At 36.9% G+C, this 21739-nt stretch overlaps 2 protein-coding genes and 5 pseudogenes across 5 annotated transcripts; all 7 read right to left on the minus strand.

Moving 5' to 3' along the window:
* Positions 1-35: 35 nt before the first annotated feature.
* On the minus strand, positions 36-3637 carry LOC109127440 (putative FBD-associated F-box protein At5g56390; annotated as a pseudogene).
* A 945-nt stretch (positions 3638-4582) lies between these two features.
* LOC147935479 (protein KOKOPELLI pseudogene) lies at positions 4583-6050 on the minus strand (annotated as a pseudogene).
* Positions 6051-6405: 355 nt separating this feature from the next.
* On the minus strand, positions 6406-8020 carry LOC147935480 (putative FBD-associated F-box protein At1g32375). The gene is made up of 3 exons (XM_087471681.1): positions 7091-8020; positions 6770-6913; positions 6406-6681 (listed from the first exon to the last, which is right to left on the minus strand). The coding sequence occupies exons 1-3, from the start codon at positions 8018-8020 to the stop codon at positions 6406-6408; spliced, it is 1350 nt and encodes a 449-aa protein (XP_087327807.1).
* A 1265-nt stretch (positions 8021-9285) lies between these two features.
* LOC104728937 (putative FBD-associated F-box protein At5g56440) lies at positions 9286-11280 on the minus strand (annotated as a pseudogene). The gene is made up of 3 exons (XR_015570286.1): positions 11076-11280; positions 9928-10836; positions 9286-9833 (listed from the first exon to the last, which is right to left on the minus strand). The product of XR_015570286.1 is annotated as a putative FBD-associated F-box protein At5g56440 (transcript).
* Positions 11281-11647: 367 nt separating this feature from the next.
* On the minus strand, positions 11648-16743 carry LOC104726190 (putative FBD-associated F-box protein At5g56440). Its single transcript, XM_019232519.2, has 4 exons — positions 14104-16743; positions 13051-14027; positions 12514-12963; positions 11648-12231 (listed from the first exon to the last, which is right to left on the minus strand). The coding sequence occupies exons 2-3, from the start codon at positions 13906-13908 to the stop codon at positions 12520-12522; spliced, it is 1302 nt and encodes a 433-aa protein (XP_019088064.1). The 5' UTR covers positions 13909-14027; positions 14104-16743; the 3' UTR covers positions 11648-12231; positions 12514-12519.
* Positions 15569-17415, minus strand: LOC104726189 (ADP/ATP translocase At5g56450 pseudogene; annotated as a pseudogene). The gene has a single exon (XR_015570480.1). The product of XR_015570480.1 is annotated as an ADP/ATP translocase At5g56450 pseudogene (transcript).
* Positions 17416-18647: 1232 nt separating this feature from the next.
* On the minus strand, positions 18648-20695 carry LOC109127191 (putative FBD-associated F-box protein At3g50710; annotated as a pseudogene). Its single transcript, XR_015570448.1, has 3 exons — positions 19384-20695; positions 19162-19290; positions 18648-19065 (listed from the first exon to the last, which is right to left on the minus strand). The product of XR_015570448.1 is annotated as a putative FBD-associated F-box protein At3g50710 (transcript).
* Between the last annotated feature and the right edge of the window lie 1044 nt (positions 20696-21739).

Below are 21739 nucleotides of genomic sequence, written 5' to 3' on the forward strand. Positions count from 1 at the left end.
TTTAAGCTAAAGAGTGGCTAAACCTACAAAAACCTTCAGACTGAAGTAATAGAAGCAAGAACTTCCGAAGGATAATAAACACTAGTGACGTCAATAGTTGCTTTGACAATCTTAGGCATATTGAGATCGACACTAATAGAACCACAGCTACGGTCAACAATGTCCAAAAACTCTAAAGGGGCACTTATCACAAATAAATGAGATTCATCTATATGGTAAAACCGCAGTACTAATCTTTTGAGAGAAGGAACAGTAATGAAGAAGATTTCCACATTGTCATAAGGACATTGCTCCACAACCAAATCCTCAAGAGCAGGACAATTGAAAAAAAACGAGTCGAAAAAAATTTCACCAGGATACTCAACAGAATGAAGGCTCAAAGTTTTGAGAGACGGAAAAGTCGTCGGTGATGAAAAATCCACAAGAATGACACTCTTAAGTTTCAAAGTAACAAGCTATAAGAGGTGAAGCAGGGTTTATTCTCTACGCGAAAATCTTTCATAGCTGGAGTTCAAGCTATCATCGTATACAAGTTTTGGCACCGTCATCCAAACATGTTGCCATCGTTTAGAAAAAAACCATTGTGGTTACCACATCTGTGGCCGGCAGGAACGACAATATTCTCCAGAATAGCTCATCAGGCAGCTCACTAATCATATCAATCTCCATATCCACTTTTAAATCAAGCTTTAAGCGTTTCAAAAGATTTACACTTTCTAAGTCAAAACCTGAAAACATCAAAAAATATACGAACAAATCAGATTTTGAAAGCAACAAAGGATATCAAATTCTAAGTATGTGTTTTTCTCATGAACCATGCAAACAATCATAAGCAACAACGCAAGGTCAAAGGCAAACCTTAGCGAGGTACATAACCCACAAATAGAAAGTGAAGCAAACAAAATCCAAACTCACTTAGTGCTTAAAGTTAATCCAGGAATTATTTTTATGAACTAAACTTACAAGTTAGAAAATCAAATAAGCACGACTGAGAGAATCAGAAGAAATTCACAGTATAGGTAAATTACCTGAAACGGCTCTGTATAATCAGAAAAACAGTTTTTTTTCTCTACTGATACGGTGATACCAACTTCTCTTAATATAAGAATATTAATTGATTCGAAAGCGGTGCAACTTTCAAAATTCTTCGACGCTTCAGGTTCTAAGAATTTATGACTATTTTTCTAACCCCTAAGGGTAAAGGGCTAATGTCTTTATTAGAATAATAGTCGCTGCGTTTCTCAAAGCAGTCGACCATTGGGAACAAAAGAAAACGGAAATGAGTAGTTTTTTTTTTTTTTAAAGTAAACTAAAAATGAATGTTTAAAGGTGATAAAGACAAGCACACAACAAGCAATGAAATCTAACCTTCTCAATAGACTGAAATGGAGCAAATACCATAAATTAAACCACAAACTAATGAAGACACCTAAAAAATTCTTTCTCTGAGAGAAAGCAAAGAGTACAAAGCAGCCTCAATGATCTCTATATATTATAAAGAAAAAACATACAAAGCTGCTTTCTCATACTGAGCAGCTTGTGCCTTCTATAGCTTCAGTCAAGCTAGCGCATTGCATTATGTTGATGTTCAGTCGACTGACTTCGACTGGCTTCGCTGTCTCTGTATATTGAGCGCATAGCATTATATATGTAGAAGTTCACTGATTGTCAAACATGAGATACATAGCTGATTACCTGATTTACAAGACCTTCCTCCTATACTATATGCAAAAATAATCTCTTTTTTTTGGCTCATATTGTATTCATAGATTGTTATTAATAGCAAAGTTATAAATTGTTCATTTCCTTAATATCTTTCTAAATCTTGTTATCTATCAACTTAAATAACTCTTTAAGAAATTTCAAACGACCAAATTTTTGTCTCAAAAAAAAAATGAAAAAAGCGGCCAAATATTTTGATCAAACAATACATAACTCATCTAAAAGCATAAATGGAACCACCCCACTCCTCCAACTAGAGGTGTAATTAATCACCAACAAAGAGAGCAACCCCTGTTTGAGGAAGATAGAGATATATCCAAGAGTTCCAAGAACCTTTTCCTAACATAAAAACATTCAATGAGCTAAAATTAAGAAAAAGATAAACATAACAAATTTCTAGTTGCTTATCTAAGATTAAGATATAACACTCCAGCTGAAAGCAAGCAGACAATCTGGTGAACGCCTAGACGATACTGGAAAATCCTTGAGCATCTCAAGTTTCTTGTCGTGGTCAACAGGTTTAGAGGACTTAATAGTGGCCTGCTTTAAACAGCTTGCGATTCGTAAGATGAATGCTACTACTTCTTTCTCTGTTTCTGTTCCTAGATATTTTACCCATTCAAAGGTTTCAAGACTAGGTAACAGATATTCAGGCACCAAGCTCGTTTCTTTCCAGCATGGGCGGGGCTCACCATCACGAAAGACATGGTACTGATCAGATACAAGTACATCTCAACATATCAATAGATTGTACTAATATAGTAACCTTATCTCAATGACACGGAATGAATTGAGGTGAGATATATGTACATACCTGTTGAATTTTGAGAGTTTTTAAATTAGGGGAATCTCTCAGCACACGTATAAGTACATTCAACCAGTCTGTCTCACATGTGCATATAGTTAAATGTAAAAGAGAGCGGAATACTCTACCAACGGATACGCATCCTGCATAATTTCAGTGCATGAGAAGCGTAGTGTCAATAGTTTTGATCATAAGAGAAGTCAATTAGTGACCATATCAAATGTAGTTAATGTGTAGTAAACAACATGTTACCTTTGAGTTTGGTAGGCAGAGAAAAAGACTCTTGGCTGAAGTTAGAGAGCCCATAAGCTGCTCTGTTTGTGGAGTTAACAAGTCGATACTTGCGGTGATGATCCTACTCATATTACTCTCAGCGATACGAGACCCAAGCGAATAGTCAACAATCTTCAAGCTTTCCAAAGAAAGAGCATCTATTACAAACTCATGAAGAACATTGTTTACTTTTTCTAATAAGGATAAACGCTTTAGTGATGGCACTCTAACGCTCCAAGTGGTGGCACCTGAACATTCCTTCACACCCAAGTCTTCAAGAACAGGACAACTGGATAAAAGCTTGCTGACAGCTTTACTACCTGCGAACTTCACGAATTTAAGCTTTAACTTTTTTTAGGGATGGGAAAGAAACTGGGGTAGCAGCAAATTCCATCAGAATCACGTTTTGTAGTATCAAGGTCGCAAGCATTGTACAAACCCCACTGTATAAGTTCCAAGGAACCATGACTGGAGGTTGACTACTACTAGGAGAAGTATCGATCTCGATAACCAGTTTACGCACACAAGATTTATAATCTGCAGCTCTAGCCAGAGTATATCCAGTACCAAAGATTTTACCGAGTTTGAAATGCAAAGTATCTAGAACTGGAGCCTTGTGCAACACCATAGACCTGTCTACGAAGGTAGAAAATATTTCCTTATCAGTGTTCTGATAGCTATCATCGTACACAAGCGTTGGCACCATCCTCCAAAGAAATCGCCAACGTTTTGACAAAACCATTGTGGCCACAACATCTTTAGCGGTAGGCAGTAACGACAATATATCCAAAAGAAGCTCATCATGTAAATGACTTAACCTGTCCATAGTTAAGAGCTTTCAGCATCCGGAGAAATCTAAAAGCCTGAAAACATCAAAAAAGACGAACAAAGGGATTTATAAGATTCTCAAGAGCCAAACAAATCAATAGAATTCATAAGCAAGGACGCACAGTAAAGCAAAACCCTAGCGAGATATATAGAAATAGCAACAAACAAAATCCAAACTAACTCCACTAAAATCGTAGAATAAGCAAATACTTTAGAAATCTCTCGTGTAATTCATAAATTAATTATTAATTATAAATAGAAATTGGGAAGTTAATCTAAAATAAGACATTTCTTAGCTAATATATTTAAATTACAAATTTAAACCTAATTAATATTAAAGCCATTATCTGATACATAAAAAAAATCTGAACTAAATACAGTATATGTTTTGTTGGTGAAGATAACTTGTATAAAATAACAAATAATAGCACATGTTTGACATTAATCTTACTTAATCAATTGAAAAATATTCAGTTTTATACATTTGGGTTTGATTTTGCACTGAAGATTGAACCATACTGGCCGTACCAGAAATTTCAAACCAACTAAAACAAGAACAGAGCGTATTATTTCCCTTAAACACGATCACATCTCCACTAAATCAACTAAAGGTAATTCGATAGTTTATTTCCTAATGGCAATGCAACAAAATGTTTAGGTTCCTTTCTAACTTCTGAACCAAGACTATCCAATTATCCCAAACCAATATCAGAGCCAAAGAAGCTAAACCGGAAATCAGTAGTTACAGTTGAATTAGACTAAAATGTAACACAGAACAGAATGACATAACAGTAACTTGACTCAAGAAGGAGCGTGAGATGTTCCTCTCATGTGAACGAGGTAAGTGATTTGTCTCTTAACTAGGTTTAAGACACAACAAAAAACATTTAGAAGACATTCGAAATTGCAACTTAAATCATTGTAAAATACATTTATTTACATTCGTGTAAGAGACTAGTTATCGTCTTGTTCTTGAGCATTTTTAGACAAATAATGTTTCTTTTCCAACATCACACGTCCTCTATTAGGAAACTTTAAACCACCTTGACGCTTCTTCAAGGTTTTCAACCAGTGTGATTTCTTGCCATGTCCCTGAGACTTGTGTTTTTGTTTCTTTGAATGCCTTCTATGTCTCATCAGACCTTCCACAAGCGCATGGAATTGCCCACCTCGGTGCTGCTTCTTACGTGTAATAAGACTTTTGGTTTCTGATTTCCACTGTCTCTCAACTAATTTTTCTTTGTTTTTGTGAAGTGTCTTCTGAAATTTCTTCCAAGGTGATGCCTTACGGCCTTGCTCCTTTTTATGGTGGTAATAGTGATGGTGGTGAAAAACTTTTCCTAGTTTCTTTTTCAATCTTTTAAACCGCCCCATCGCCTTTTTCCTCTGTTTTGCAGGATCGTGTGACATGTCTCTCTTTTTATGTGGAGCACTGTCTTCAGAGTCATCATCATCACTCTGTGGTGTATATGGTGAGTCTGAATCAGACCCGGACTCGGTGACACTTTCTGTCTGAGTTTCCCAGTTTGAGCCAGAGTCTGACTCAGAGGTTTCTTCTGATGATTGCTCAATAGAAACTGTCCCAGACCGTGTCCGTTCACTCTCGGTTTCATATGAATATTCATCCCAACTTTCAGCTTTTTGATCCACCAAAGTTGGTTTCATATTACTCTGACCTGGCTTCTTGAAATCAAGGGCTTCGACAGGAAGAGGTTGTGATGACTTGTTCCGAACAAACTGATCATGAAGAGGAAAAACTGGATCATCATGGCTCGGAACTGATTTCTCTGCTTCATTTTTCACACGATTAGAAACAAATCTTAAAGCAGAAAGCTGTGTATCAATTAGTTCCATTGCATCAGTGACTTCTTCTGTCAAACCATCCTTACTAGGATAGCGCTTTAAGGTTCCTTTTGCCTCAAACAGTTTACCACTTTCTGAGATTTGAGATCCGTTGACTCTCATTGCAGAGGAATCCACCACATTCGACGGTTTTAGACCTAACTGTGATGCAAGTATCTGTATAACAAAATTTAAAATTAACAGTAACCAAAATTCAGAACACAAGAATACTGACAACGATCATGAAGATCAGAAGATGTATAAACAAAAATGTGAATACAGAATTTTTTTTTAACTTACCTCTGATTGTCTAAGGAAAATTTCATAGGAAACAACATCTAGCAATCTCTTCAATAGTAACTAAATGTCCTCATCCAACTGCAATTTGAAGGTTCCCTAATTAATGTTAAAAATACTCTGATTAGAGAAAAAATTATGATTCTGGAGGCTGAAGATGGGGTAATTAAAATGTCACCAGATATGCCTCGGGATTATATTCAGTCCTTGAATTTGAATCGAGTAGACCGTATAGTTTTCTCAGGGATTGAAGATTACGCACTAAATTATCGGGAACCATCATATAGAGTTTATTCAGAAAACAAAACGAAGAAGAAGAAATATAAAAAGATGCGAGGAACGGAATTGAAACACAATAACCGATTGAATTACATATATATTGTTTTGTTTTTCGCTTTCGTGTCTGAAACGCAACGTTGGTTCCTTTTTAATAACAAGAGAAGAGCATCGTTTAAGAAAAAATAAAGACGTCGTCGTTTTATTAAGGATCTTCTTAAACTCTGTTTTTTTTTTCGAGGAATGCTTTTTAGATTTTATTTTCTACAATTGAGGTTATATATGTAAGATTCAGATCACAAAACAACCAAACAGATTTGACTTGACTAACGTGTCCTGCCCTTTCAAGGATGACAGTAGCTTCAGTCGAATGTAAGATGACAGGTACTGGAACACCTTGACAAAAATGACAACTCCCTAAGCATATCAAGTTTCTTAACAGGATCCCTAGATCTAGAGGAGATAGTTGCTTTCTTTAAACAGCTTACGTTTCTTAAAATAAATGCTACTACTTGTTTCTCTTCTTCTGATCCTTCATATTTAACCCATTCCAGAGTCTCAAGACTAGTTGACACACATTCAGGAACTGATGAGCTTGGTTCATTCCAGCAGAAGTGCAGGTTTTGAAAGCCCCGGCACTGAGATATAGAAGTACGGTGCATAGTGTCATCATTACTGGCAAAATAACCTGATCGAAGATAACTAAATATAATTTGGATTTATAACAGACAGTACCTGTTCAAATTTGAGAACTTGTAATTTAGGAGAATCTCTGAGCAGACACATAAGTGGTTTCAACCAGTCTGTCGTACATATGCATAGCGTTAGATGTACAAGACGGTGGAAGACACTACCGACAGGATAAGCAGTCTGCATAACAAGTACACAAGCAATATAATGCCAACAGATTATATCAAAGACAGAACCCACACTTTGTAGCAATGTAGTGCCAATAGTTTTGGTCATGTTGGTTAGAAAAAGGAACATCAAGAATGCAGAGTGGTAAAACGTTATAAGGAACATCATGTATTGTTAAGAAGATATTACCTCTGCGGTTGATAAACGTAAATAGAGACGCTTGACCGAAGTAATAGAACCCATAATGTTCCGAATACGATAACTAATGTTGAGATTTGCATGCACAATCTTAGGCATATTATTCATGATGCAACAATATCCACCGTCAGAATTAACATAATCGTTAAATCCATCAGTATCATCAAAAATGCTAAAGCTTTCTAACAAAGGAGCATCTATCACAATTCCACAATCTTTGTCTTCTTCATCTATGTAGGAGTCGAGGTCAGTAATAAGCTGCTTACACCGAAAGCATAATATCTTCAGAGAAGGTATTTTGACAGTTAGAACGGACGTCAGATTGTCACCAGGACATTGTTCCACAACCAAGTCCTCAAGAACAGGACAGTTAGATAGCAACTTGTTGACAAATTCTTCACTCGGGTACTTCATGTTTACAAGGTTCAATATTTTTAGAGATGGGAAAGTAGAAGCTGGCAAGGAAGAATCATCCACAAGAGTCGTGTCATTTAGTTTCAATGTCACAAGCATTCTACATCCCCCGGTATACAAGCTCCATGGGAGTATGACCGGATATTTCATGGCATGACTATTAATCTCGATATCCAACTCACGGACAAAACGTTTAACAGCAGTTCTAACCCATACTGCAATATCTATAGCACTTGACTTCCAACCATGATTGAAACGCAAACGCAAACTTTCTAGAACTGGAGCCTCGTGTAACAACAAAAAACTGTAAACAAACCGAGAGAAACTCTTGTCTTCAGCATCTCGATAAATCTTATGTTCATACTCAAGTCTTGGCACCAACATCCAAAGAAACTTCCATCGTTTTGACAAAACCATTGTGACTACGACATTTTTTGAAGGTAGTAGCGACAATATTCTCAAAAGAAGCTCCTCAGGCAAATGACTTATCCTATCCATATGAGCCATTCCTTTTTCAAATCCTAAGCTTTCAGTTTCCACAGATTTCTCTGTTAGCACCAGAAACTTGAATCTACAACAAAGATAAAACTAGGTCTTTTAGTTGTTTCGTCTTTCAAAATTACCACAGGAACCTACATGATATATAAGCATTAAGCAGCCGAAAAAAAAACTTGTCAACAAAAAGTGAAGGTCTCTGAACCAGGTCTATATCGGACTCCTTGGCAACCGTATGCACTCTGAACCAGGTCTATATCGGAAAATAGAAAGATTGCGCACGCCACGAGAAATTGCAAGACTTATCCATGTTTGAACATGTGTAGAACGGCAATTCCTAAGTATGAGCCATATAGTTTCTAGGACAGGGGCCTTGTGTAGTAGCAAAAACTTGTCAACAAAAAGTGAAGGTCTCCAGAACTCAGTGTTTGGATCTCTATAATTTGGTTCCTATAAGTAAGCTTGGGGACATGTTTCCAAAGTGAACACCAACGTTTTGACAATAGGCTTGTGGCCACGGCATCTTTAGTTGTAACGAAAGACAGTATCTTCAAGAGCAAGTCATCTGACAACATATTTATCCAATCCATTGCAACCGAACCCTTAAAAACCCTCAAAAGTTTCAGTTATGTGTCTCTGTTAATTTTATTGCCGATGCTGGAGAATAGTAAGAAAAAAATAGGTCAAAGCATCTTTCTCAAGCCAGTATCAATTTCACAAACCCTAGCCAATTTAATTATAATTAACAGCATACGAAGAAACTTATAGAGGGAAAGAGAGGTTTGACCTAATAGCTTGTCGCCTACAAAGTGAAACCCTAAATCGTCTCTACGAAGAAAAATATATATCCTTTTGTAGCTATCGAGATAGTATTGAAAATCCTTCAAATTAAAGGGGTGTGTAGTGTAGACTGTAACTTACAAGAGGAGCTTCAAAAAAATGGACTTAATTATGAATTTATGACATCTGAGGTCTCCTTGGGTTTGAAAAATCAAAGAAGTAACAGCAGCAGCAGCAGGCTTGCGAGGAGGTTTTTTCCTAATCTTTGAAACAGCAGTTTGGTTGGTGCCAGACACTTCTTGCAAACTTGCATTCAAAAAAAAAGAGATGGTAATTGGTAGCCTCTATGTGCACATAGAACCTGAGAGAAGGGAGTCCGCAGTTGTAGACAAGTTCATCTATAAGAGCAAAGTCTGTAAACAATATTTTAGTTTGGGTAAAACTCTAAATATATTTAAGAAAACTATTCATCATAAAACAGAGTTTGGGAAGAAAAGACAGTACAAGTCTTGAGAAGTCAAAACTTGAAAAATTTTCAAAACAATATAACTGCTAGAATGAAAACGACAATATCATTATATCTGTCAGATCCGGGAGAACTTCAGGTGAAGGAAAGCCTGCATTTGCTAGAACTCCTCGGCATAGATGACAGCTCTTGAAGCATCTTGAATTTCTCACTATCACTGGTCGATTTCAGGGATCTAATAACCATTGTCTTTAGCTGTCGAGAGTTCTCTAATAAATATATCACCACTTTTTTCTCTGCTTCTGTTCCTTTGTAAGCAGTCCACTCAACAGTTTCAAGAGTCGAAATCAAACAGTTAGGAACAGAACTCGGCTGCTCCCATTCAGTTTGAAAATCTACTGAATTTCCACAACATCTCTGGATAGGAGGATTTTCTCGAGCCCACCGTACTTCTACTAGAGCGAATCTAAGAACTCGGAGATTAGGTGTATGGTTGAGTATAAGACGAAACCAATCTAAAGAGCATGTACAAAGATTTAGAGACACTAGCTGATTGAAAACGCCTATAGGACATGAATCCTGCAAGTGGCATCATAAGTGAGTGGAACTATTTTGTAATGACAAGCAGAATATGTTAATCAACAAATTAAAGCACATAGTATTAGTATATTACCATCGGTGGTTGTAAACATAAAGAAAGGTATTTAGCTGATATAAGCCAGCCCTTAAAGTTCTTACATTCACCATGTCTAAGCTTGATTTGAGCCTTCACGAGGCAAGGCATTTTCACTAATGAATAGCACCAAGTAAACTGGTTAGCAATCGTTAACGACTTTAAAGAAGGAGCATTGATAACAAAACCAACATCATCTCCTGGAAAATGAGAACCACAGTTGAAGTCTATGATGCTTAATTTCCGCAATGAAGGAACTGCGATTGTGAAAGTTTTCACGTTGTCATTGCTGCCTCGAACCAGTCTCAGATCTTCAAGGACAGGGCAACCGGAAAGAAAGCTATCAACGCTTTCATCGCTTGAGAATTTCACAAGATACAGGGTCAAAACCTTGAGTGACCGCAAACAAACTGTCAAAGGAACAAAATCAACAATGAACTCTGCTTGTAGGTGTAAAGTCACAAGGGTTCCACATGTATACTAGGCAACCGTATGAGCGTATCTGAATCTGAAGCAGGTCTATATCGGAAAACATAAAGATTCTGCACACGACGAGAAATCGCAAGACTTATCCACGTTTGAACATGTGTAGAACGGCAATTCCGTCCAAGTATGAGTTTCATAGTTTCTAGGACAGGAGCCTTGTGTAATAGCAAAAACTTGTCAATAAAAAGTGATGGTCTCCAGAACTCAGTATTTGGATCTCTATAATTTTGTTCCCAATAAGTAAGCGTCGGGACATGTTTCCAAAGTGAACACCAACGTTTTGACAAAAGGCTTGTGGTCACGGCATCTTTACTTGTAACCAAAGACAGTATCTTCAAGAGCAAATCATCAGACAACAGACTTATCCTATCCATTGCAACTCAAAAGTTCCAGTACGTGTCTCTGTTGATTTTGTTGCCCATGCTGGAAGACAGTAAGAAAAAAAAAGGGTTAGATCATCTTGCTTTCTCAAGCCAGTAGCAATCTCGCAAAACCCTAGCATACGGAGAGAGTTGAAAGTGAAAGAGAAAGGTTTTGACCTAAGTAGCTTCGTCACCCCCCCCCCCCCCCATTGAAACCCTAAATTCTAATTATAATTAATACGACGAAATTTATTTAAAAAAAAAAAAAAATCAAATCGAAAGGTTAAGTACGGGGCTTACCACAAAAGTTTACAGAACAGCACGAGATAAACCTGGTGCAAAGGAATCACAGCACCATAGTCTTTTGTGATTCTACAGACCAAAGTTCTTTACTTAAGCCACGTTTTGCAATACCCAATCTGATGATTTAAGATGTAAACATAAGGAGTCGATATAGATTGCCGAATCCGACAAATTATTTAACTCGAAGAGTATCACCGCTTGAAAGCTGAAAAAGAAGAATCAGGGAATAAGAGTAAAAGAATTTATTCTGTAAAAGTTATTATTGGATTTTAATTTATAAAAATTTTTGAACCCTTCAATAAAATTATCAACAGGGAATAAGTGCACGATTTTTAAGAATTGTTTGAGAGTATTTATAGTTTTGTTGATTAGTTTTCTAAAATGTTGTATAATATTCCAAACAATCCGAATTCATTAACAATCCAAGATTCTTTTGTTTTATAAAACTTTTAATGATTTTGTAAAATTCTTAATCCAATAACCCAAATTTGTTAAGATTTTAAATACTTTTTGCAAATCACAAACTAATAACACTAGACTTTAGCAGAGTTTAATCTAATAACAACAGATTTTACATAAAATTTAAATCTTTAAAATTCAATTCAAATTTCTAACCAATAACCCCACTAAAGGAGAGAATAGAGATATATTCGTATTTGAGTTAGCCTATTAAGTTTCTTCATTTGGCCCATTTATATATGTTATTTTCTAACCCCATTAAAGTTTTTGTAGACAAAAACTTTTGGTAAAGGTCACACAGCCACACACAAAAGCTGAGTGTCTTGCCTTACAAGGAAACAAATATCACATGCAGCCTTAATGAGAACCTATGGAACCTGAGGACAAGTAGTCCAAAGTTGCAGCCAAGGTTTACAGCCATAAGAAGATATCTGCTCCGCTCCGTTCGATTAAGATTAGAGTTGACAACACAAGCCTAAATCCATCTCTCTTTTTCGTCTGTCGCTGTTAAATATGTTTGGTGCCAGACTCTTGTAGAAAACTCGCAGTCAATAGAAGAGATGGTGATGTGATTCTGTACTCGAAGAACAGTGAGTGCAAAATAATGGAACCATAAACCCCCTCAAAGTCTTCTATCTCTGGTTGGTAGCCTCTCTGTGCCTGAGAAGGAGTCCACAGTTGTAGGCAAGTTCACCTAAGAGCAAAGTCTGATTATATAGTGAAACAATATTTCTGTTTGGGTATATAACTCTAAATATTAAGGGAAAAAACTATCCATCGTAAATCTAAAAAGAAAAACAGAGAGTATGGTTGGTTTCTCATGGTCATAATGACACCAATTGAGAAGAAAACACCAATAACTTGAGAAGAAAAGACAGTACGTGTAACGAGAATCACACAAGTCAAAACTTGTAAATTTTTCAAAAACTAGTAAAGATGCTCCAAGAATGAAAACGAAAACGACTATTTGAATTACCATGCTTCAGATGAACGAAAGCCGACATTTGCTAGAACTCCTCGGCGTAGACGATAGCTCTTGCAGCATCTTGAGCTTCTCGCTATCATTGGTCGATTTCGAGGGTCTAATACGCATTTTCTTTAGCTGTCCAGAGTTCTCTAGCAAATACATCGCCACTTTTTTCTCTGCTTGTGTTCCTTTGTAATCAATCCACTCAACAGTTTCAAGACTCGAAGCCAAACATTGAGGAACAGAACTCGGCTGCTCCCATTGAGTTTGGACATCTACAGAACTGCTGTAACATTTCTGGAGAGGTTTTACCTTTGAATGCAATCTAACTTGTTTTAATTCGAATCTGAGAACTCGGAGTTTAGGTGTATGGTTGAGTATAAGACGAAACCAATCTAAAGAGCATGTACAAAGATTTAGAGATACTAGCTGACTGAAAACGCCTAGAGGACATGAATCCTGCAAGTGACATCATAACTGAATTGAACTATTTTGTAATCACAAAGAGAATATGTTAACCAACAAAAACACATATAGAGATATTACCGTCGGTGGATGTAAACACAAGGAAACGTGTTTGGCTGAGATAAGCCATCCCTCAAACATCTTAGAATCACCTTGTCGAAGCTTGATATCGGCCTTTACGAGGTAAGGCATTTTCACTAATGAATAGCACCAAGTAAACTGGTTAGCAATCGTTAACGACTTTAAAGAAGGAGCGTTGATAACAAAACCAACATCATCTCCCGGAAAATGAGAACCACAGTTCAAGTCTATGATAGATAATCTCCGCAATGAAGGAACTGCGATAGTGAAAGTTTTCAAGTTGTCATTGGTGCCTCGAACCAGTCTCAGATCTTCAAGGACAGGGCAACCAGAAAAAAATCTACCGGCAATCTCTTCGCTTGAGAATTTCACAAGATAAAGGATCAAAACCTTGAGTGATGGGAAACAAGTTGTCAAAGGAACATAATCCAGAATGAACTCTGCTTGTAGGTTTAAACTCACAAGGGTTGCACATGTATACAAGTCCCTAGGCAACCGTATGGGCTCTGAACCAGGTCTATATCGGCAACAGTAAAGGTTGCGCAACACACGAGAACTTGCAACACTAATCCATGTTTCAATATCCGTAGGACAGCAATTTCGATCAACTATGAGTAACACAGATTCTAGGACAGGAGCCTTGTGTAGTAGCAAAAACTTGTCAACAAAACGTGAAGCTTTCCAATACACAGTGTTTGGATCCTTATACATTAGATCCAAATAAACAAGCCTGGGAGTAAACTTCCAAAGTGAACACCAACGTTTTGACAAAAGGCTTGTGGTCACGGCATCTTTAGATGTAAGCGAAGACAGTATCTTCAAGAGCAAGTCATCTGACAAGAGACTTATCCTATCCATTGCAACCTAACCCTTTAAAGTTTCTCAAAAGCTTCAGTCTCTGCTGTCCCTCTGATGAATTTGTTCCCGATACTATTAATACATCTTGCTTTCTCAAGCCAGTAGCAATTTCGCAAACCCTAGCAAATCAAATTAACTCAGCATACGAAAATAGAATTGATAGCAAAAAAAGAAAAGATCAGAGAAAGGTTTAACCTTTAGTCTCGTTCGTCGCCTCAGGGAGAAACCCTAAAATCCTAATTGCATTTTCTTAGCGAAGAAAGTTCTTTCATATTTACATCAGGAAAAGAAAAGAAACTGAAAAAAGGCTTATTCGTTTCCTAGTTTAAGTATATTACATTTTTTTTCCACAAAAGTTTAAGTAAAATACACGAAAACAGATTATTTTTCTTTTTCTTTTTCTTATTGTTACTTTTTACTTCTCCAAAATATACCAAAAAAAAAAAAAGATTTCAATATTTTCGTATCCAATCAGGTCTGAATCCTATGTTAAAATCCAAAAATTGTAAATTTAATAAAATCCTGAAAATTTTGGTAACAATTACATTGACTCATGATTCCATCCATTATATATTAGTTAAACCGATCGCAACACTTTATAAACTTTTTATAATTATATACAGTATATTGAGTAAAAGATGTTATATTGAGTAAAAGATGTTATTTGTTATTTTTTTATGAAAACTTCATTATAACATCTGAAAAATGAACGAAATGGTGACTGAAATAACCTAAACTGGTTGTTGTAATGCATTATTAGTTTAGTTTCCTCATGAGTGATATAATCATGCATTATATATTTTTTTTGTTTAATAATTTATAATCATCACTAAAAAAATCCCCCAAATTTTACTAGAGCCTAAAGTTAGTTACTCACTTACTCTGTTTCAGCCAACGAACTCTAATTTCGCACTCTTTGACCTGATCAAGTGCTTTCAATTCAACCTCCTTTACTTTTTCTCCCCAAGCAAACCAATAGATAGAGAAGTAACATAGAACTAAAAAACACTGTTCTGAAAGAATCGATCTGCCCAAATATTTCGATACTGCATAAAATGAGTAAATCTTGAAGTGCTTCGTTTCAAATACTCGGAAGATATTTGCCAGAGTAGAGAAAATATATAATCTTTGTGGCCTTATTGGTAGAGTATTTAACTTGGTGCCACTGATTCATCATCGCCAATGAATAAATCATGAAGCTTGATTTCTTCTGTTCAGCATTCGTTTAAGGCATGTCTTTTACATATACAAACACCTATCATCCCAACTTAAAAAAATGAAACAGAGAGATCACAAAAAAAATGAGGAAGAGAGAGTCGAAGAGGAAAAACACATTCAGTAAGGCAACTTCCAAGCGCTTCAGCACAGCAAAACATTTCAAGCAGTATCACTAAGAGACCTCATAAACTTATTGCATCAAAAACAAAGGAGAACCTACTACTGTTTTAATGATGCATCCTTTGAATATCAGAAAGATTGTTAAGAGTTGTCTTGCTAGTTTCTGACTCGCAAGAACAGCAGAAAGGTTGCAGCAACCACGTATAAGGAGAAACCATCGTACAATGTCTTGGAGAGACCCACTTCCATAGAACAAGAGTAGATCAAAGTTCGAGCCTTTGTAATCTTATCAATAATGAAAACTCAAATTGATGACAAATTATATCAAAAACGAATGCAATACTTGGGATTAGACCAATCCATGTCTTTTATTTACAAAATAGTTTCCTTCTTTTTCTTTCCTCAATACACACAGAAGTCTATAACAAGAAGAAAAGAATCAAGATGCATAGCCAAATCCTCAAAAACGAATATTATCACCTAAAGCTTTCTCTCTACATATGTCTCCTTGTTAAGGTGTAGTAACAAAATGAATAATCCTTCTTCTTCTGTCTCTAATATGGATTGACAAGGCTTACCTCTCAGCTTGTTAATCTTACTCCTTAGATCCCTCCCCAATTCAAGAACTTCTTCACTTCATCATAAAAAACCAAGATAGCAGCCGAACCTGTGCTTCTAAACATATTAGAGAGTGCTCCACGGTAAAAAGAAGCCAACCCCTCACTCCTATATATCTTCTTCCAACAATCCAATGTGTTACGGTACATCGGATGCTCCATCCCGGATTGCATCATTATCCGTCTACGAACTGTATCCAACGGGTAAGAAGCCAATCCAGCAGAAGTAGTCACAGCTTGAGCCAAACCCCATCTCTTCCACAATGCCAACTCCGGTTTTGAATCCTCTGAGAAAACCTCCTTAACCGTATCAAACCCTCCAAAGTATAAGCCACGGTGAATAATCACACCGTGTAGAGACGCAGGTAAGCCTCTATAAATTCCTCTAACCCCATCTTTCTTGTGAATCGTCGACAAGAAATGATGGATTCCTCTGAACTGACGAGCTTCAGGCTTCCCAATGTCAGCAGCTAAACGAGTGTGTGCGATATCAAGAGGGTAAACAACAATCAAAGCAGTACAACCAGCTGCAGAACCAGCCATGAAATTAGCTAATGCACCAGAGAAGATATGATTCTCTTGAGAGCTACTGTTTCTAAGAATGCTTCTATATAGATCCTTGAGAGAGAAATTGAGAGCAACCGAAGGGTAATAACGAAGCACACTGCTCCCATTGCCTCTCCATAAAGATATAACACCTTCTTCTCTAACCGTACGGAAGATAAAATCGAACATTCCTTTGAACCTTCTCTTCCCTGCGTCTCCAACGATTGCTATGTTGCTCTCTTGTGTTTGTAATAAAAGCTTCGCTCTTTCGATTGGAGCCACGATCGTGTGAACAACGCCCCCCATTACAGCACCAGCAAGCAAATCTTTTTGGAAATGTTTGAGAGTTTGAGGAAGCGACAATGGTGGTTGATTCCTTCGATTTCTTCTTGATGGGTCTTCTTCGTCTTCTCTTGAAATGCGCATCTTCGAAAAATGCAGTCAACAAGGCACAAAAGTCTCGATCTTTGAACGGAAGACACCAAATTTGAAAATGGGTTCGATTCGAATTACTCAATCCGGCATTATATTGAGGACGAAACGATTACTCGTAAGCAACACAACTCGTGGATTCCAAAAAAACAGGGGAAATCAAGAAAACCCTAGAAATTCTCATAAAGAGAAAACCAAAACCTCAAGCGACGATTTAGAATCACAAGAAAAAAAAAAAAAAAAGAAAGACAGAGATTTCTTTGTATTCGATTGATGGAGATGGTTTGGTACCTTGCGTGGATTCGAACTCAAGCCACAACGAGATAAAGCTTTCAAGAGATGCTGCGAGAGATAGAGAAGAACTTAAGACTTGAGAATTCTGATACATCAAAAATTGGGCTTGGGCTTAACGTTCATAGCCCAATATATGATAGTTAAACAGCCTTAAAAATCAGGAGAAAAGAAGTTTGTCATCACTCTGTTATATTTTCCTTGATCGTTTTCTTGAAAACAAAATGTAAGAGCAAATCTTCAAGAGACTATTTCAATTTCTTCTTAATCCAATATAAGTTTACATGAACTTGAACCCCTAGGCAGAGAAACCAACTCCTTTTTAATTCCCTTAGAGAACTGCAGATTTACCTTATTGAGCTTGAGAACTTAGGAGCATCAAAGTAAGTAGTTCCCACCATTTTGGGCAACATCCACATAGCTCCAGGTGGACGAGCTGATAGAAGTCAATATTATGCTGAAGCTGCATAGAGAATGTCAGAACCATGAGTAGTAGTGCAAATGCTAAATAATTGAATCACAACAAAAGAAAAGGAAAGACAGAGATGGTTTGGTTCCTCGCGTGAATTCGAACTCAAGCCACAACTAGATAAAAGGGAGATGAAAAAGGCCGTAAGCTTTCAAGAGATGCTGCAAGTGCGACGAAACATAGAAACAGAGACCGGAGAATTTTGATAATAACTAATTTAATCAACAGTTACTTCATTTTGAGAATAAAACCAGTAGAGGGGGAATTCATACAACTGACTGATATGCAGTTTTCTCTCTATTAAACATCTTAATAGCTTGAACAACTAAGGGGGTGTTATTCAACCTTGGATTTTAATGGTGTTGGGTGTATTTCAAAATTCAGCGTTATTCAATTAGGTATTTTAAAAAGTACAATAAAATATGCTGTTATTGGATTTAACATTTGTTAGATGATTTTAAAGCACTTGTAAAATCGTTGTTATTCTATTTCCAGTAAATTTTGTTTCACTTTAGATTTTAACATATTTTACATCATCGTCATCGTCATCGTCATCGTCCTCATCATCGTCATCGTCATCAATAACGTATTGTAAAATCGTCATCGTCATTATCCTCATCATCATCGTCCTCATCATCGTCCTCGTCCTCATCCTCGTTGTCGTCGTTGTCGTCATCGTCGTCGTTGTCCTCTTCTCCAGCCACGATAATTGTCCCGTCATTGATAATTGTCCCGTCATTGAAGCTTTAGTAAGCAATCAATTTGTTGCCTTCGACATGGGAGTATATGGTCACGAGATGGATGATAAATCCTCTCAAAGGATCCAGGGAGGAAGGGCAATCAAGCCTACTCAAAGAGTCTAAGAATTGCAATGGACTACGGTAGGTGGGCGTAACATAATTTAACAGTTGCATTACTAACTAAGGTAACGCAACGTAATTATACAAAGTTTAATTATTTGGTTTTAATTCACAACATAATTTATGGATAAGTTATATTTTTTTTTTATTTACTTTCAAAAATAAAATAAAAAGTCTACTAGTAAATGACTTTCAAAACCATGAGTAAAGCTTTTCAAATCCTAATGACATCCAAATCCACAGTCAAAGCATTTACAAAACCATTGGACTCTGAAATTTACTAATATTTTAAATCCATTAAACACCTTTGTTGAATAACACCCCCTAAATATTTTTTTTTAATCCAGAAGAAGCTGACATGAGCTTGAAGCCCTAGGCAGAGAAATCAACTCCTTGCGTTTCCGAGTTGGAATTTTCTCCCAAGAAAAGATGGCGGCAGTCTTTAACATTCTTGCGTTCTTGAGGATGTACGCCACCACTTTCTTCTCTTTCCGTCTTCCATTGTAATTTTCCCACTCAAAATTATTAAGATGGCTCAGCAAACACTCAGGAACAGAACTCGGTTGTCCCCAATGGACTTCGTTATATCATAGCGCTCCTTACACTAAAACAAATTATAGTGTATTAGACCATGAAACTAGAACTTTAAGACAATAAAACGAGTATAGAAACCGTATGTATCAGGGCAGGGTATATGTACTTTATTCAGTTTGAGAACTTGCAGTTTAGGAGAACTTTCAAGCATCCAAGTAAGTAGATCCCACCACTTTGGGCTGCATCCACATAGCTCTAGGTGAACAAGCTGATAGAATTCAATACGATGCTGAAGCTGCATAGAGAAAGACAGAAACATACACACATTAGTAATAGCGCAATGAAAAAAATATTCACATCACAGAAAATATGTTGTGTTTTTGTTTACCATTGAACCATGTAAACATAAAGAGAGGTGCTTGACTGATGTAAGAGATCTCATCAGCTTTTCAGGACTTTTGCAAACAAGCTTCACATTCGCCACAACCACCTCAGGCATATTCTCACTCGAACACAAATGACCTAAGTCATAGGTATTTCTACATAGTTCAAGTACTTCAAAGACGGGACATTAATCACAAAACTATCGTTGGAAAAGAATGGTATTCCTACAGTACGGTATTCTTCTTCTGTATACACATCAATTATAGAGAATCTCTCTAACGAAGGCATTATAACAGAGAAGGATTTGAAAGACCAATGTTCAGTTTTGTCCACAACCAACTCCTTGAGAACAGGACAACCCGCTAAAAGATTGCGATGGGATTCTTCGTCTATGTACTGCAAACTCAGAAGGTGTAATGTTTTCAGAGACGAAAGCGTAACCTCAAGATCCCAAGGAACATCCAGAATAATCGTTTTATAGAGTTTCAAAACCACAAGGTTCTCAAACGTATACAGACACAATGGCAATATGAATGACTTATCATCATCCAGGTGAAAACGGTTAATCTCAAGTTCACGCACTTGGCGAACAATGGCAATTCTGATCCATGTTTCCATATCATCAGTACTAGACAAAGTACCAAGATTGAACTTCAAAGTCTCGAGACGCGGAGACTTATGCAATACCATAAACCTGTCGACGTATTGCCGAAATCTCTTGAAACCATCATCAAAGTATCTACCATCATAATTATAGTCGAACCCATCGTCAAAATCAAGTTTACGAACCATTGTCCAAAGAAACTTCCAACGTATCGACAAAAACATTGTTTCCACAACAATTTTGGTAGGGAGTTGTGACAAAATCTTCAAGAGCAAATCATCCGAGAGATTACTAATCCTGTCCATTTCTAAAACCCTAATCAAAACCTAAATTTTCAACCTTTTAGATTCAATCGAAGATATATCTGATTACAGTACCAAAACAGCAACAAATACACCAGAACTATTTACGGGATTCAAAGTCTGTATCTTCCATAGAACTAAAACAAACCCTAACAAGCTCAAATCGATGAGAAGAGAAGAAACCCGAAAACGTAGACGATGATGAAGCAGAATCAAAAGAACCGATACTTCTCCTTGAGGTTGATTCTGTTTCTCCGTGCTTTGAAACACATTGAGAAAGGAAACAATGAGTGAAGAGTGTGAAAATGAGAGTGAGAGAGATGCTCTGGCCTCTGGAGTCTGTAGAAGAACAACAACAGATCAGAGAGAGAGAGAGACAAAACAAGATAAAGGTGAAAGCTTTCAAGAGATGCTGCGAAAGATAGAAACTTAGGAGACTAGAGAATTCTAATACATCAAGTATTGGGCAGTATTGGGCTTGTGCTTGGGCTTAACGTTTATAGCCCAAAAATATAATAACTAATTTAATCAAAATTGAAAGCGAAATAAAAAAATCAGTAAAAGTATATATTCGTCGCAAAATTTATATTTTTTTTATAAAATAAAAACTTGGAAGAGAATAAGCATAAATCGAAAGATTTTAAATCATTATTTACAATGATGAGGTTGGGAAAAAAATACTCACTTTTTTTTTTTTTTTTTTGGTAAAAAGTTAAATTTTATATTAAGTTTTCTGTTTTTTACTTTACATTGTTGAAACAATTTATTGAAAGGAAATAAAAGCTAGAAAGGGAAATTGATACAGCCAAAGTAAAAAGCAAGAAGAGAAGGAGAGCGAGGAGAAGAGCCTGGTATAGAGAGTAGTCGATCCCTGATAGAACGATCTAGAGCAGCTTGGGTGGTAGGAGCAGGAGAAGAAATGTTGTTGAATATTCTTGCATTTCGTTCTCGCCAAATGAGATAGCAGGCCGCCTGGAGAATCAACTTGATAGTGACCGCAGCTTGAGTTTGGGGTTGTTGCCTAGCTTCCATGGGGAGATAGAGCAAAGATCCAATGGAGGGGATGGCCACATTCGGCGTGCAAAAGCTTCCCATACCGCAGAAGAATAAGAACAATCGAAGAAGAGGTGGTCGTGAGTTTCAGGGGCAGCAGAGCATAGAACACAATCTGCTGTAACATTGATCCCCCATCCTCTTAATCTGTCTTTTGTTGGAAGCCGACCTTGAAAAGCAAGCCATGTTATAAAGGAATAGCGCGGAACTGCTTCCTTGAACCACACAACTTTGCACCAAGGCACCAAAGGAGAGGGAGAACGCAGCTGCTCCCAAGTTTCCTTGGAAGAGAAAGACTGAGCAAACAAGCCCGAGACCCGTCGCCAGAGAAAAGTATCAGCACCCTGAGAATCATTTGGCGGAAAGATGGAGGTGAGCTTCACCATAAAGTTTTCCTGCAC

Source organism: Camelina sativa, chromosome 11, assembly GCF_030686135.1.
Source record: "Camelina sativa cultivar CO46 ecotype springtype chromosome 11, ASM3068613v1".
Lineage (NCBI taxonomy): Eukaryota > Viridiplantae > Streptophyta > Magnoliopsida > Brassicales > Brassicaceae > Camelina > Camelina sativa.

Coding starts and splice junctions, on each gene's coding strand:
- LOC104726190 (XM_019232519.2), bottom strand. CDS start 13,908: ATGGATAGGATAAGTCTCTTGTCAGATGACTTGCTCTTGAAGATACTG. Junction 12,964..13,050: donor TGTGTTTACATCCACCGACG/GTAATATCTCTA, acceptor TGTCACTTGCAG/GATTCATGTCCTCTAGGCGT.
- LOC147935480 (XM_087471681.1), bottom strand. CDS start 8,020: ATGGCTCATATGGATAGGATAAGTCATTTGCCTGAGGAGCTTCTTTTG. Junction 6,914..7,090: donor TACGTTTATCAACCGCAGAG/GTAATATCTTCT, acceptor CTTGTTATGCAG/ACTGCTTATCCTGTCGGTAG. Junction 6,682..6,769: donor AATTTGAACAGGTACTGTCT/GTTATAAATCCA, acceptor TCTATATCTCAG/TGCCGGGGCTTTCAAAACCT.